This window comes from Micropterus dolomieu, linkage group LG09, assembly GCF_021292245.1.
Source record: "Micropterus dolomieu isolate WLL.071019.BEF.003 ecotype Adirondacks linkage group LG09, ASM2129224v1, whole genome shotgun sequence".
Classification (NCBI taxonomy): Eukaryota; Metazoa; Chordata; class Actinopteri; order Centrarchiformes; family Centrarchidae; genus Micropterus; species Micropterus dolomieu.
This window is the reverse complement of record NC_060158.1, coordinates 21,561,778-21,579,272: the sequence shown is the minus strand read 5'-3', so window position 1 is coordinate 21,579,272 and position 17,495 is coordinate 21,561,778. Positions and strand designations below refer to the sequence as shown.

General features: G+C 39.4%; 1 protein-coding gene across 5 annotated transcripts in view; it reads right to left on the bottom strand.

The window, feature by feature from the left end:
* Window positions 1-273: 273 nt before the first annotated feature.
* LOC123976186 overlaps window positions 274-17,495 on the bottom strand; it is a 25,736-nt gene continuing 8,514 nt past the window's right edge. For 2 of the 5 annotated variants that reach the window (XM_046058110.1, XM_046058109.1), the window contains exon 6: window positions 274-418. Coding sequence is in view for 3 of the 5 variants with exons in the window: in XM_046058109.1 (XP_045914065.1) it covers window positions 401-418 (18 nt within the window). In the remaining 2 variants the exon portion in view is untranslated. Of the gene's footprint in view, window positions 419-7,056; window positions 7,161-17,495 lie in introns of those variants that run through there. The other 3 variants (XM_046058107.1, XM_046058108.1, XM_046058111.1) reach the window with 3 other exon arrangements.

Here is a 17,495-nt window from a genome sequence, read left to right as displayed (position 1 = left end):
GAATAATCGCCATTTCACTATCACCACAGCACAATGAGATTTTGTTATTACTACGCATCACTCAATTCATTTGGAAAGTGCATACAGTTGGAATTTTGTATTTAGGGCCTAACTTTTGTGTGCATAGCATACACATGCTCACTAATGAACTAAAGCACTGACTGGGACGTGGCCTCTGCCTCACTTGATTAATCTCATTGTGTGTTCAGTCCCAAAAGAGCAGTATACAATTCATAAAAGTCTCTGATCATCATCAAAATAAAACTATAGTTGTATGAAACAAATTTTTATTAGGAAAAAATAACGGATTCTAGTGCATTTTAACAATGTCCAACAATGTCTTCAGTAGAAACACAATCACTTCAGCTGTCACACTGGCTGTCAACACATGTGGCTGTGTTTAGACAGGGTTCCCTCCCTGAAAAAAAGAAAGAGAGAGATGTGAGTGCACATGACATTCAGTTTAATCTGTTTTACACACAAATATACAGTGTGAAGTAAATAGCCACTTCTCTTTTGTCTTTTTGAATTTCAAGTCAACTTTAAGGATCACTACATTTTACGTTGACCAGGTGGACACAGGAGACAGAACACACAAATATGCAGTAGCTACTGTCTTAGTTGATATCATCGAATGATGATGTCTAAATTAGAAAATAAAAGAAATATTAAATAAATGAACTGAACATTTGAAAGCCTGAGTTAAGAAGCTGTTACCTGTTAGCGGTTAAAGTTTGTAGAAAACACTCCCTAAAGAGACTAAATCGACATGTTTCGTCTGTAATAATAGTGTTGCAGTAGGACATAACATAGTAAAGGATCATTTCAAAATGTGATTCAACTAGAAACCATTATGCCATGGTGCTGCTGTTGCTCTACCAACTGAGCACAGTTTATATCAGTATGGCCTCATTGCCAGCAAGCTGCTGAGTTGACCACTCTTAACCCCCAGTAGCAAGCAGTCACAGAAAACAAACAACTACAAGTACAAGCCACAGAAATATCACAGTAAATTTTGTTTTCCAATAACAGTTTTCTATAAATAAAATCTGTGAACATTAAAGTTTTAATGAGTACAATTAATTAATCATAGCAAAATTCAGTTATGTCCTGGACTTCTTCAAGGATTTTTAACATTTCAGCCACTCCGATAATGTCCTTTGATGTACAGTGAATAATGGTTTGTTGATAAGTAATAACTGACTTGATATACCTCAACCCACAGTGTGCTGAATGTCAGCGTTCAGAGGCTAGAAACTTTATTTACACCTACAAGTTCTGAATAATGTAATTATTACAGATACTATGTTTGTCAGGAAGTGAAGGAGATTGGAGTATTTTTATTCTCCATTTTGCAAGATTTTTAAATCACAAAGCACAAATAAAGTAGATGTGGTGACATTATTATAAATAGATGTTGACATCCTACACAAATGTCTAAGACATCCTGACTCAAATACAAGTTAAGGAATGCCACACATGGTGTTCAGTTTTCCACTTCCAACATGTTGATATTTGCACACAAATCTTTTGGACAGGAATTTAAAATAGTAATTGCGTAAAAGCAGGAGGCTGGCTTTGCTAGGCACAGCCTCTCGTGTTTGCTATGGACTTGTATCCCCAGCACAGTGCTTAACTCTGAGTAGCATAAACAATGAAATGCTCGAGGCTCAAACAAACAATTTTATCAAGGCAGTGTGCAGAGAGCAGCGTATTTTGATGTAACACGTCCATCCTGGGCATGTCTTTAAGGAGAGACTGGTTTCCTAATATGCACCACTCATTGTTTTACAAGGGTGACTCCTCACTGCCTGATTTGAACTCTGCAACTCCCATAGACCCAGATAAAAGAGCTGACTGGAGTTCCTGGAGATGTCTGGACAATCCCAGTCAACTTCGAGAGTGCTTGGAAGGTGGTATTTTCCGTTTCACTTAATAAAATCTTTACTTTTGCAGCTGCTGTTTCTACAGGTTTGATTACATGGTGTGTCATTCTGTAGATTCACATGGTTAGAGGTGCTATGCAGGCACACTTAAGATGGAATACGTGATTTTGGATACAAAACCCACATTCAAACCCAGTAGTTGTGTAAAAAGAGGGGGTAGAAAAGCAGCACATCCCAGTACCATTCACACTGCCTCTTGAAAGGCGTCAGTGTATTTATGTCTTGTAAATGTGTACATTTGACCTAAATATTTCACTGCAAATAACAGACACATTTAATAACCACGAGAGCATAGAAACCTATCAAGTGTTTTGTGCTTAAAAGCTTTGGCAAACAGCAAATTGACTTTCCACCAGAAACTTAAACACAACACTAAAACATCCGGCTGTCAGCCACCTCCCCTTTTTTTATTCTTTTTTTTATTCAGCCACCTACCTAAAAACATTCAGAGATCTGAATGATCTCAGCCCTCCTGAGCGCCAGTATTTACTTTATTTCCTAGTTTAGCCTTATTTGTATTTGCTCATTTATCATGGCTGTTTTCTTTAGAATATTTTTGTGCCTCCAAGATTAGGAAATGTATTCTTTGGAGGTATGGGGTTGGAATACATGGATATTGTACCATTTTGAAATGATCTAATTTGTTTCTTGGCTTAAGCAAAATGGAGCAAAAAGGATACACTTCAGAAGTATCAGCAGATAAAGATTAAGTTTTTTTTTTTGAGCCTTAAGACATGGCAGCAAGGCAATAAATGGAGGCAGGTGTTACATTCCTAGGTGTAAAGGAACTGTTTGGCCTCGTCTCAGATGAGATCCTTGATAAACAGGCGCTTCAGAGGTCTGCGCTCAGGCTGCCTTATTATTGGTTTCACTTTCAAGGAGAATAAGACGCCACCATAAAAAGGATGCTTCAAACTGGCATTTTTGCCTCTGAGTGTCAAAGACTAGAGAGACAATTTTCTGAAGTAACAGAAGATCACCTTCAGTGTCCACAAGAAAATCTTTTACCTATCTTGAATCAAGCAGTCCAAAAATGGAGCTCAACTATACAATAACCAACCCAGAAACTACAAAGGGCTCTGCGCCTGTCTTTGGTTTCCGAGATGAGTTGCTTCTGACTGCATCCTGCTGCTTTTTCATGCCCTTTCTTGTGTGTGTGTGTGTGTGTGTGTGTGTGTGTGTGTGTGTGTGCGCGCGTACGTGTGTGTGTGTGTGTGTGCGCGCGTATGTGTGTGTGTGTGTGTGTGTGTATGTGCGATTAGGGGACTGAGATCTGCCTCAATGACATTCATGTATGCATTTGATGTCAAACAGTCTAAATATTTAAGACATCATAGGACAAAGGGAAGAAATCTGGGAGCAGTCACAAGACGCTGGATAACTGATTGATTGTCCTCACTGACTCAAGTTTGCATCATAGTGTAAGTGCTTGCATGCACTTCTGCACATGTGTCTGCAGGATTGATTAGCCGCGTGTGCATGCTTATGAGGGGATGGCTGCCGTGTGAGTATGGGCAAGTGCGTTCTCGTGCGGGTGAGAGAGATCTCATAAATATATATATCATGTCTTCTGTGTGCACACGTCACTGTGCGTGTATGGTTCCACGTCACCCTGTGTGCTCGCATCACTGTGTGCTGCTGTGTGTGTCTTTGTGTCTTCGCTCATGTCTAAACGATGAAATTCATATAAAAAAATATCAAGGCGAGGATAACATTTGGATGCTATTTGGATGACAGGAAAATCTTGGCCTGGCGGTGATATGCCTTTTATGCCGTCATTTTGATGGTCAAAAAAAAAATCCTTCTCAAATTCACTCTCTTTTCTTGTTCTCACTTCCTCACAGACAAAAATGCCACACTGTTTTTCACAAGCTCTCCTGCCAAATTCCAACTCTATCCAACAAATGCAGGCGTCTCAAGTCAACTTTCTATATTGGACTCTAAACCAGTGATTTGTACACCAGAGGGTACTTCTGCAGTTGCCAAGGGGTACTTGGAAATCTTATTAACTCAACTAAACTAATACACTAATCTATCCACACATTTCTGTTAAGAGGATAAATTAACAGGCAAATAAGATAACAAATTGGTGTAATGCTGATCATTACTATACCAGTAAACTGACCATCAGCCTGAGTCAGTTATTGTATAATTGTCACCACTTATTGAGAGTCTGTGTGAAAGCTAGTTAGCAAGTGGGCAGATGAGTTGCAATAGGCCACTCAGCTAACAGTAATGGATAAACAATTTTGAGATACTTAGCTAAAGGCAGTCGTGGAACTGGGGGGGGGGGTACACCAATCCACAGAATTAAAAGTAAGGAGAGGACGACTTTAATACTCAGATTTTGGAAATCTAGTCAATGAAACAAATATAATTTATTGTGCTTGAATGCATCATGGATCCAGCTACAATCCATACAGTCAATGGGAAGGCGTGACATTCAAGGGTCCCCAAAGCAACGTTTCTGTGTTTTTGTTCGCTACCCGCTACAGGTATGCTGGCAGCTGCAGTGATGTTGACAGGCATTGATTAATACTTATAAGGGCGCAGAAAATTCACTGTCAACGCACCTCATTTTTCCTGTGATTAGGCTAACGTTTCATAGTGAACAACAAATCTGTGTTGAAATCATAGAAATCCTGTTCTCAGTTAGCTCCTATATAAATACACACACACACACACACACACACACAGGGAGCAGTCAGTGGTCAGCAGAGCAGAGAGGCCACGCTGGAGAAGTGAACCAGGTGAAGTGAAGACAACTCCAAGATCACTCGAGTTGATGACAATTATGCTCGGTTCTGTAAGTGCAATAAAACCTACAAGCCAAGTCTTAATCAACACACCTGTTAAACAAGTATCAACACATTTGGAACGCGTATATAGTATATAAAGTATACACTGACTTTGCTGTTGGAAACGTTGCTGTTGCTGCTCTTGAAGCAACATTTAGTTATATTTAAAATATTAAATTGTAATCAAGTTCTGAATTTATTCTTCGTTGTAACTTTTTTCTTGATGACTGAAGCTAACATTACTGAAGCTAACGTCAAATAACTTATATGTAGAGATGATGTGATAAAAGGACAGAGAGTCGTTGGATTACACATCAGGTGAAATATATTTCTACATGGAACATAACTAAGTTATGTAGCTAGTAGCAAACAAGCAATGAACTTTAGCTAGCATTACCGCATTAACGAGTTGGTGACATATACTGTGACGAATGATGTAGTTCAATGAACGGTTTTCACACAAAACGACATTTAACTTTCCTGTTTTATGACAAACTGCAACTTACTTGATGGACAAAATTATCTTTTAAATTGACAAACATCATATGTGTAATTCAGGGCACAGTTCAAACAGGTTCAAAAAATAAGTTGTCTCTCGCTGTTGACTACCGTACATACTTTTCCCAAAATAAGGTCCCATGGGCCGTAAGCAAGCGAGTGACTTAGGCTCCCTATATCATGTTTATGTTAAGTCATTTGAGGACAGTGTCAGTTGATTGATAGCAACATTGTAACAGTGGTTACTCTCTTATCTCATTTATTGCTTGATGACTTCATCAATCCAAGATGGCCGATTTTGTATTATTAACAAGTTTATGTTTCATAAATTAAAATTTAGAGTAAAATGTATTTTTTATACACAAACAAAACAGCTGTCCATATATGCGGACGTCATGCAACAGTGGAGTGAGACTGCATTAAGTTTGATTCCTGTAACCAGTTAATTTATCTATTCTAATTTTTCAAAGATGTGATGAATTGTATTATAATTAATATAAAATATAATATTACAGCATTAAATGGCAAATTTTGACTGCTCTGTGGCATTTACAAGAAATAAGAATAAGTATTGTACTCACATACTGTAATCAGTTTTAACTAGAACTATGCAATCAGTTACATGTTGGATGTTGATATGAAAAACTGAGATGATTCAACATGAGATAGATAAGGATAACAATATGCTACTGGGTTTCTGCATACATGAAACTACAGTTATAAATACCACATCTATATTGTCAGGTGTGGCATTTCGCTCCTTTGTTGTGTGGTTGAAAATGTAAATGGATTTGTATTTTATCCCAATTTTAAGTAATAAAAATAAGCTTAATAATAATTCATGTGTGAGAGGGTGTACATATATATATATATATAAAACACTTTTAGTAATGAAAAAGAACGAATAAGAGTACTAACAAAGAACCGAACCGATAATAGTAGTAGTATCGATAAAACCCTAATGATACCCATCCCTAAACACATCAAGAAAATAATCAGTAGATCTGCAATCTTTGTCATTTTAAGTGTCCTTTTGTAAGATATGTAGCTCTGATGAGTAAAATCATTAAAAATTTGTTTATAAAATGATGTGATGTGAATGTAATTTTCCAATGAAATGAGTTAGTTAGTTAGCTAAAAGTTAAGGATAAATGGATGAAATATCCAGCTTCTCACTCTCCAAGTGGTAGTAGCACAAATGCAAACTTAAGCAAAGCAAACTACAGGCTACACTGACAAGCGACTGGTATGAAAAGATATTTCAGAAAATAGGCCTATTATATAAATATTTTAACAATACCCACTATTAGTAAATGGTGTTGAATAACATTAATGTTATAATCCACTCATAGCATTATGGGAACATGACAAGTGGGGTCGATGAAGAACCATTTATCTAAACCAGGCCTTCTGTACATTTTGATTAGCAAACTTAACCACGTTGGAATAATATGCATGCTGTCTTTCGATGATGCATTTACCGGTCTCTTAAGCTAAAAATACACAATTCGATGTGCATGCACAAATGTACACATGCTGTTGAGGAAAAAGAACAGGAGGGAGAAGGTGTGAGTTAAAGGTAAAGGCAGGTCACACGAGGCAAGCAGCCGGGAAAAAAAGGTGGCAGAAAAGAGATGAAAGGGTCTAATGGCTGTAAAAAGCCATGTCCCTCTTTTCATTTTCTTTCTTCCCCTTGTGTTCCCAAAATGGCACTGCTGAACCATAAAATGCTGCAGCGCTCACCTCTCAACCTGCCTTGTGTCTGACACAGATCGGGTTGCGGCAGTTTGACACCGATAGTCACCCTCACCGTTTGTTGTGGAGTTCCGGTTATCAACTCCTGCCGCCGTCAGCCTCCATCCCACATGTTCAGTGGAGGCACACAAAAGGAGGCAGAGAGAGAATGGCATTTGAAATTCTGAGAAAATAGAGTGGCACAAAGAGACTGTTGATGAAAAGCGTTGCGAAATTTAAGAGGGATTGAAAAAGGTTGAACTATTTCATTTCAAAGACATTTTTTTGTTCTCTGCCTTTGATGCAACTGAAAGGAGCTTCGCATGATGATGGAAAACAGAATTGATTCCTAAAGTTCCTTTTTCATGAAACATCCTGCTGCTGCAAATAATGCTGCAATAAAACCTTCTATAAGAACACAATTGCACATTTGCCTCCCGGCCTATTTCTTTCTCCTTCATCTTTAAGCAGTAATCCATGTCATGTAAAAAGAAGTACTTTTGCCATCTTTTTGCTGATTGATCTGTGTACTTGAATGAATTCACCTAAAACCAGGTTGTGAAAGTTCATGAAACATTTTTACATTTACTGTAAATTAAAAATCCTCTGGCACAAAGGGAGAGAAAGACTTAGAGGAGAGAAAAGAGTTGGAATGAGCATCAACAACCAGCGTGGCTAAATTTGGTTTGCAGAAGGTTTGGTTTGCAGCGGAAAATGGCTTTGCCAATATGTCTCTGCGAAGGAGAAAGCTACTTTTTTAATGTTGCATTTTAACAGAGGCATAAGTCACCTACGGCATAACTAGCACAACAATTAACCCAGATGTAGTATCATCATTTCTACAAATATAATACAGCATTAGCAAAAAGCCCTTCAAATTAAATCACAAAATATGTCATTTGTAACTGCCCGTAGCCACACAGGTGATCTCTGGGGGATGGGGAAATATCACTAGCCCAAAATGTCACGAAAAGCGTCTTCACGTACGCTGTGTTGTTGAGCTCTGGGACTTTTACGGTTTTAGAACTGGCGTAAATAGGCAGATGTGGCGAAGTAAGGCATTCAAGCTGTTACGGTGACAGGTCTCCGCTGGGGCCATGAGGTCCCATGTGATTATCAATGAATAACAGATATAAGAGAAAAACAACAAAGCAAAAGAAAAAATTGGTAATACAATCTAAACAAGCAAAGCGTTGGTGCTTGAACCCAACCTTTTATCATGCAGTCTGCAGTAACACTCTGCTTAAGATAAACCAACTCAGAGCATCAGATTAACAAAGAGAATGTTTTGGAATAATCTTTAAAGCACCCCCCCCCCCCCCCCCCCCCCCCCCCCCCCTTCCTCTTCGCCTACAGGTGTTTTTCCCCCATCTATCCCATCACTCTCTTCCTGTGCCTTCATCTCCTCCCCTCTGTCTTTCATGTGAAGAGGTGGGTGGAGGTGTTTCACATGACTGTGAGCTATATACTGAGTTTTGCTGTGCTCCTTGTACCTCCATGCACCACGGGGAGCATGTTTACTCATTATGTCAAGACACACTCTCCTACTAAGTATGACATCAAGGGACAATGTGATCCACGGAGCACCTGAGTGTTGCTATCCCTTACACAGGCTTTGTTTATGAAAATGAACAAGTACAGCATCAATATTCCGAGTGTACATGAATACAGCAGACAAAAATCCAATCTTCTCACAGCCGCAAAATTGAAAGCCATCCCAAAAGGATCTCCACTTTTCCTTTCGCCTTTTTTCCCCACTCATTTACTTTTCTGTTGTTCCTCTCAATCTCTTTTGGTTCAACTAGGCAATGGTGCCATGTAAGTTTAAAGAGTTTGTTAAATATTTATAAAGGCTTTCATCGACTCAGTCAAATCTTTACTCATTTCACCACAACAAGGCATATTTCTGCCTCACTAAGAAGAGAGGGGAGGAAAAAAGAAGGCAGCGTGAAGCGCGTGTGTCCTTTGAGCAGCTATTAGACTATCTGTTTGAAGCTAACTGAGAAATGGGCCCCTCCGGCAACTGCTGCTCACCACACAAGGTGAATGAGGCCAGTGTTGGAAATCTTTTCTAAGTTTTATACCCACCTATCAGATGTATGATGCATCACAAGCAAACAAATACGGACACAACTGCACACACAAGCAACACTTAGCGCGAATAAAGACACACTGTGGACCGGCTTTTAACTCACAGTAATTACAAATTATGAATATAAATGACCACGGCTAGGGCACATTTTTTTTTAAGAGAGAGTCATAATTTAGAGAACAATCAGCATGCAGTGGTTTTGAAGGTGTAGGCTACATGCAGACACACTCACACATGCTTTGCTTTCTGGAAAATAGGCTGACTCAAAGATATGCACTTAATGTTTGTATTCAGACATGTTAATAACAATAAAACCAGTGAGGTTTTTACTGCTGTGAATAAATTGCTTTATTTTAAATGACAGAGACGCATCAATGAAGACACAAAATGAGTGTCGTGTTTGTCCTTTTGGTAGCTGATAAGGCCACAATTGGACAGTGTGAGTGGCAAAGTCAGGATTGCTGTGATCACACCGAATGCATTTCTCACCTTCACTGTCACAGCTAACAAGAGAGCGAGAAGTGTTGTACAGTATCTGTTGATATAACTCCACTACAAGAGTTACTTCCCCTTTGATTGAAAAAAAGCCCTGCCCTTAGGGTATCCAGCAATTCAGATCCCAGGCTTGTACCCCAATATAATGGCAATGTAATTTTGATTGTGGTCATCATAGCGCTGAAAAACAAAATACTGAATAGCAACATGTCATTCCAGAAACAATGGTTATGTTACTCTGGAAAATATCTTTAATAGTTTATGTTTGAACTATTTTTCCCACATAAATGGATGAAAAATTGTGTTTTGTAATTTGGGTAAGTGAACCCTTTAAACCTAGTTTTTGTTTGCTAAATTCAAAGCCTTGTACATACAGTGGGTTTATGCACTGCATCCACACTGAGCAAACAATTCTATTCTTATACATAACATATGTACTTTTATGAGGGGATTTCTTCCTCTTACATTTTGACAAGTAAACCTTGCTGTAATGCAACAGTTTAATTACAGTTTTGTTAAATCTGGAACATGGGTAGCTCATAAGCAAATTAGCATGGATGCCGTCCGGAGAAGTTCCCACGGCACTTTCTTTCACAAGCTCTATACGCTGGATGCTTTTCTCATGGCGCACCTCACACATGTGACAGAACAGATAACCTTCAATTTGCATCAATACAGCTGTTTATACCGACAATGTAACATCAAGTGCTTCACACTTTACGCACATAACTGCAAACCGTCTGTTATAAAGCTCTGCCATTTTGCATCATCTTGTGACGGTCATGGGACTTGTTATTAAAGACAGCCTGCCTCATTCTCAACTAGGACAGAACAGACACAACATGTGGCAGCATGAAATTCACTGTGACACCACTAGCTTGCAGTGCCAACAAAGAAAAAAGGGCGGCGGGGGGAGTAAGTGTTAGTCTAAGGGAATAAAATATGATGGAGAGAGAGGGTAAGGAGTGGGTGGAAAAGATGAGGAATGATTCCTGATTGTGCTTGTCTTATGAGGAGCATCCATCAGAAGTGACACCCGGACAAATAAAACCCATTTTTTCCCCATATTCAATTACATAGAGTGAGATGTACTTTAACACACGAATGCACACGCATACATGCAAAAAACACAAGCATACACATGCACACACATACTCAGTCATAGAGAGACGCACATACCCTCACTTCTGATTCACATGTTCACACATTCTCTCAGAAGATTGTTTAATCTCTACTGAGGAAGATTTATTGCACAATGGTAGCACTTTTATGTGTAATACAAGCTGACAGTTTCATTAAATAAAATAAGAATCAATGGAGAACTGAGTCGCAGCTGCAGCGTGCACGCACAGACTCCCACGTAAATTACAGTTGGATGTAAATTCAGCAACAGCAGATTAGAACTGGCTCCAAACTTCGGGGGCAGAAAAAAAAAAAGAGACCGTTAGCGGCCTCACCTGTTGGAAAGCTAAACAAGGACATCTGAATCCTTGAGGACAGTTGGCACGATGCGCCTGGGCTCCAAACTGCTAAAGGAAGAGAGGAGATTTAACAAGTGATTAGAAGAATATAAACAAGTGACTGAAGGATAGGGAGAGAGAGAGAAAGGTGGAGATAAAGACAGATAAAGAATATGCCTGAGGATGACAAAGAAGGAATCAATGTTTAACTAGTATGAAAGCCAAGAAAGTGTCAGTGAGGAGTAGGTCTGAGGTATTCCTTCGCAGATAAACAGTCTCACCAGGTTGGGCAGCTTTGCCTTGGCAAACTGAATGAATAAGTAAAGAGATGAGTTCAGTGAACTGTCTGCGTGTAATATTTCAGAAGTACAATGGAATGGAGCATAAATGCATCAGTGTTCTCAGGGAAACAATTTAGACAAATTGCTTTGGAGAGTTTCCATAAAGAAAGGTAAGAAAACACCTACACTGCAATAGTACAGAAATGCCAATGGTGCTGAAAAGTCCTGTCTTGTCACGACAATACGGAGCACTGCTGAAGTGTCTTGCTGTTATTGAAAGGTGATATTTCTTGTATGGAACCATATGAAAATTCTGTGTGGGTGGGCACTAAAAATAGTTTGTGAAACCACAGCTGGTGGCTGACATTGTTTGCACTTTATGTGATTTGAACACTCCCTAGGTCATGTATGTCATATATGTTAATTCATGTCATGAAATGAATCTTGGATGGGACTACCTATTACTGTAAGTTTTGATCGACATTTGCCCACACCACGTCCCCTTCGTATAATTTGTGACAAACACACCAGAGTGTGCAGGAGCGAAAAGTAATGTCTACTGCAAATCAGCTCTGCCATTAACTAAACTTCCATATTGTGAGAGGAGGTTAGTTTGCTAGCTGAGTGATATAAAAAACTTAACAGCATGATGGATCCTTACAAAGGGACAGATAGTTGGAAAACACTAGATAAACTTGTTGGAAAAGGGGGGAAACCCTTCTTGTGTCAACGTTTGCAAGTTTTACAGGGCTGCAACAAACTCTAATCAGGTGTGCATTACAGAAGTTGACAATGCCTTTCCAAGCAATGGCGGCTTTTAGATGCATATTTATGCTATGCTACAAACACCAGCAGTGCAATAGTGCTGAGCTTCTATTCTGCGTTGAGCTCTGCACGTTTGGAGTTGGAAAATGTTCAACTTTGGGTAAAACGCTGCACTCGTCACTGTCACTTTTTACACAGTCATCCAATCACAGTCGAGGAGCGGTGGGTGAAATACCAAAAGGCCAACTGTCACATCCTACATGTGTAAGTGCTGAACAGCAACAACAATGGAGGAGAAATTAATACTGCTGGTCTCTGAGTATCCATGTCTGTACCAGATGACATCAGTGGACTACCACGCTATCAAAATGGAAAAGAAGCCTTGCAGGAACATTTTATTCAGGTCACTTCTGCAGATATTGCATTTCATAGAAACTGAAGCATCCCATCTGAAAAAACGTTGCGCCTCCAAAGCTTTCTTAAACAGCTGCAGCTTTTCAGAACCCCCTAATCACATAAAAATTCTACAGATAGCAGCTTTAATCATTTAACTTACTGTAGAGACCCTTTGAGTGCAGAGAGGCAAGGAAGTATGGGGCTGGAGCCTTAGATCTAAGTGGCACTATTAAATGTAAATTGTGTGCCATATCAGATACGTGAACACCCATTATAAAAACCAAGAGGAGGCCTTTATAATTGTAGACATGACCAGTCACAGCAAAGAACCGTTTTTATATTGCTATGGGAATGATCTATCCAGCCCCATAAGCAACAGGTATTAGTCATGTCCATGACTTCCAGAACTTTGCTGCCTTTGTTTTTGCCATAAATGGCTATGCTAAGCCACACGGTAATGGATGGCTTGCTGCTTTTACAGACCTGTATTAACACAACATTGTAATAAGAAAAAGTGCAAAGTTCACTTGTTAGATTTAATAATAATTGTCATTAATCAAGGATTATTATATATTATGATGGGCTATAAATTACTTTAATCATAAAGTCACATTTCCACCTCAGAGATGGACAAATTAGCTAATTAGAGCGGAGATCCAACTGACAATTGCAGTGAGGAGGTAATTTATCATGATGCAAAGCAGTGCAGTAATAATAATAACACTATTGCTGCTTTGTCATTTGCATTTCGGCTGGAGAGTAAAATGCCTTGTGATGCCAGGAACTCACTCATAGCACCATCCTCCATCTTTGAGCATTCGAAAATGCCAGAGTGTGGGCGAGGGGTTTGATCCAAAACAGAGTGCGGACTGGAGAATGAGCTCAGAAAAAAACTAAAACCTCAACACTTGGCAAGTTATCTTAGAGCCATTAGTAATGCTCAACAAATCCTCACAAGTATATTTTGGTCACTTTGTGCTTTGTTACAGTGAAAATCGTACTAATTGTATCCTTAACTGTTGCACCGGCTTCTAGTTTGTTTTCTAGGTTGTTTTTTATTTTACCTTAGAAATATTTTATGTGAAGCTCAGTGATGTCTGAAGTACCTTCTCCCAGGGATTGAGGGGTTAACATGAGGGCTGGGAAAGAGAGAGGCAGGGAGCAGATTTCCTGCTTATGAACTAATACATTGATTGGACCCATAACCAGGTCTGTGTCTCTCGTGCCCACCTCAAAACCACTGCATGGATCTCGCTCAGAGATGATTAGGCTTCTTCTGTGCTAGCTCTCTTTCCACCCCCATGAAAGCAAAGCAGAAGGGACAACTGTCCTATATTCTTTAGGGACTTTGAAGTATTTTCCTGTAGAGCAGATATCACGACACATAGAACCTTATTTTGTTGCTTAGTTACAAGATTTTCCGGCCTCCTAACTTTAAAAATTGCCTCAGCCAAATTAATTCACATAAGCAGAGTCCACACGTTCGTGATCAAACGCAAAATGGTCAAAAGCAAAACTGATCAAGGGGTCAAAAGCAAAAATGCAACACAATGTGGTGAAGAAGTAGTACTGGCGTAATGTATTGATGTTCTGAGTCAAGATCTGATCATGTTTCTTGATCTCTGTTTCACACTTTGTCTTTCTGTCTCTTTTTACCACTTTTTTTTATCACACACTGACATAACATATACACACACATAAGCACATGTGAATTCATACACACACACACACACAGACTTGAAGACGGGAAAAGCCACCTGCCAGAGAATAACAACAGACCTGTGTAGCCTAGCAACAGCTCGGAGACAGGCTTATTAGGTGGAAGAAGAGAGAAAATTGCAAGAGGGAAAACTTTGGCCTGTGTCTCTGCCTCTCACACACTTACACAAGCTGAAGGGCACACGGGCCCAAATGCGCATTTGGGCAAGCCTCATTCCCCCCAACCCTCCTCCTCTCACTTCCCTTTAAACGTGCCTTGTTTCTGACAACTCTACATTTGCAACAGACCATCGATCAGGCTACTAAACCAAACAATTTGGCCGCTCACTTCTTTTTCTCCGTCTGCCAAGAGTGGAACATTTTTAATTGTCAATTTGTTGCTCTGTTTTTTTTTTTTTTTTAATTTGGATGCTGTGGCACCCAACTGCCAGCCTAGGTATGCCAGCTCCCCAACACAGTAGAAGGAGTTTCACTTAATTGCTCTCTCTCTCTCTTAGAGGCAGTATCTAATATCTTGGATTTGATTACTGAGACAAAAGAGGTTTAAATCGATGCTAAGCTGGGAGAGTAAAACACTCAGAATTCAGAACATAGGCCTTGGGTTTACCTGAGTGGCCTCTGTGTTTTTAAAGCGAAACCTACATTGCCTATTCACAGCCTATTTCCTTCCATACTTGATAAAAAAGCTCTTAAGATTCTCCTTATCTGATCCCCCCCCCCCCTCCTTCAGCCAGCACCTCTGTGTGTGCGTGTGTGTGTGTGCGTGTGTGTGTGTGAGAGAGAGGGAGAGAGAAAGATAGACAGAAAGATTTTAAAATGTGTCAGTGTCTGAGATAGTTCTCATAACTTTTTCACACTCTCTATAAACATTTACTTGCATATCTGCATCAGCTATTTTGCTGCCAAAAATAAAACTTTTATAATGTCTCTCCATCACCATCATGCACTTTACAATCTCTCGCTATCTCCCTCTCTTACTCTGTTTCAGGTTTGCCTCCTTGCATCTCATTTCTCAGCTGACACCCAGAGACCCCCATATTGCCACTTCCACCCAGGGGGAATGTGCATTGCAGCTTCAGTAATTATCCTGCTGGATTGGAAGTGCTGAGGCCAAAGGGGCAAACCTCAGAGTGCAGTAAGCCTTGCTGTCACTGTCACCGCTGCACATGGTAAAAGAAAGTGCTACCCAAATTTAAATAGGTCATAGAGGGAAAGGGCAGAGCGAGGAGAGATTGAGAAAGAGGAAAAGATGGAGATGTAAAAAAATATGTTTTTCTGTTTTGACATGGAGAGAAGAAAATATTCTGCTAACTCCCCACTCAAGAGAAAAACCCAAATAAAGCTTAAGCACTAACAGCAGGAAAGTACATTGAAAGACGTGCTGTGTTTTTTTTTTTATCCTTTCATGTATTGTTTTTTTGAGTGAGAGAATTTTTACAGAAAACACTGTCAGGGTTAAACTTCCAAAGCTCTCTCTAATAAACACATTTCAAATACTCCAAGTCTTCTTCCGTACTGCCAATGCAAACTTTGATTCATTCAGCAACCAGTTGTCTTTTCAAGGTTTTTGGATGAATAGTAAGAAAAATCTACCTACCAGGAGCTAAATAACGAACGCGTTACATCATGTTTGTTTAATCCATAGAAAAACTCTTTAATTTATTTTCCTACTTTATGACACAGGCAGGTTAGCTGTTTATCCCTGTTTCCACACTACATGCTAAATGAAGCTAACAACCTGCTGGCTCTAGCTACATGTCGAGCATACAGTCACGAGAGTTGTAGCAATCTTCTCATCTAACTCTCAGCAAGGAAACAAATAAATGTGTTCCGCAAAATGTCTGACTATTCCTTTAATGTTTGGCATTTCAATGTGTTCTGATTTTTCGAGAGATTATTGAGCCCCATACCCATTTTATATCTCACAGAAACAAGCTAGATACACTTTTGTGCTGCTTGAGACTCACCATTGTTGAATGATGCAAACATGAAACCTTAATTGTAATAGCATACATTATCACAAATTTGCATTGCTTATACACCGCTTAGCTGTGCTTAGTCATGTACAGTAGATGGATCGGGCGGTATACTTTGCATACTTTGTAATTACATGTTTACACCTAGCTGCTACAAGGTTACACAGGCTGTTTTAAAAGACTAGGTTTTAATGTGATTTCCCAGCACCACATATTAAATGTCAAGAAGTAGTCTTTGGGAATGATTGAGTACATATCAGAAAAATACAGTTATATCACTGCATAGACTGCTCATTGTATCAGTTGCTCCCTGACATATGCACCCTGAAAACATGTCTGTAAGTCCCACTTTGCCTTGTTGAACTTATTACCCCTTATCTTATCATGTTTGTTAAGTAATCAGTACCAAGCACAAACGTAGTGTATGGACTTTTTTGTTTTAATTTAATATTTGATAATAATGAATCTTAAACCGATACACAGCTCGCACTTACCTAAATTAATGCTCCGGATGAATTATTTACTTCACTTAAGAAAAAAGAAAAAAACTGCAGTCATAAGAGGTTGTTGTTACTTTGTCAGTCAACATCGCGCTGGGTAACTGACAGAATCGTTTTCAAGGCTGGCCGACATCCATTACATTTGCAGGTCTTTCATACACACAGTCTGGCTTAATGATAGAGGACAGGACACACTCGCCTAAATCAATTGTTGGGGGCATAAACAGGCAGAATCTCATGCCACTCCAACCACTTGTTTATGAGATATATTGGTCACAGACAAACTAAAAAATATATGCACAGACAGCAGTTGTAATTGCCTCCTTGGAAGCAACGAAGACGTGGAAAAAGCTAGAAATGTACTTGGTCAATATACTGCAAATGTACTGTACATATGTGCCAGCTGATATAGCAAAAACATTTTACTATAGATAAATTAATAAAAGTGTGATAAGTCTTTTCCTGTGGTGCTCCAATGGTTCAGTTACAGAAAAAAATGGAAAGGGAGAGCTGTGTAGCGACAGCAGCTTTGTTGGACTGACAGCTGGGTCTGACAGATATTCAAGTGAGCCTATGATCAGTTGTGAATGGTGTGTAACTAAGCAATAATACAGTTCCACAGGGCCCCACGCCCCCCCAACCTCCCTCGTTTCCTATGTTAGGAACTGAACTCTGAGGGCCGTATGCATATAATCCACAAACCATTACACCTTGGATAGATTTAGCTATTTTAACTACTCAGTTGTAGGCGTGATCAAATTAAATATATGCATTGAATATATAAGGTGTAACAATCCAATGTAACATTAAAAAATCATGCAAAATTGCAGCGTGG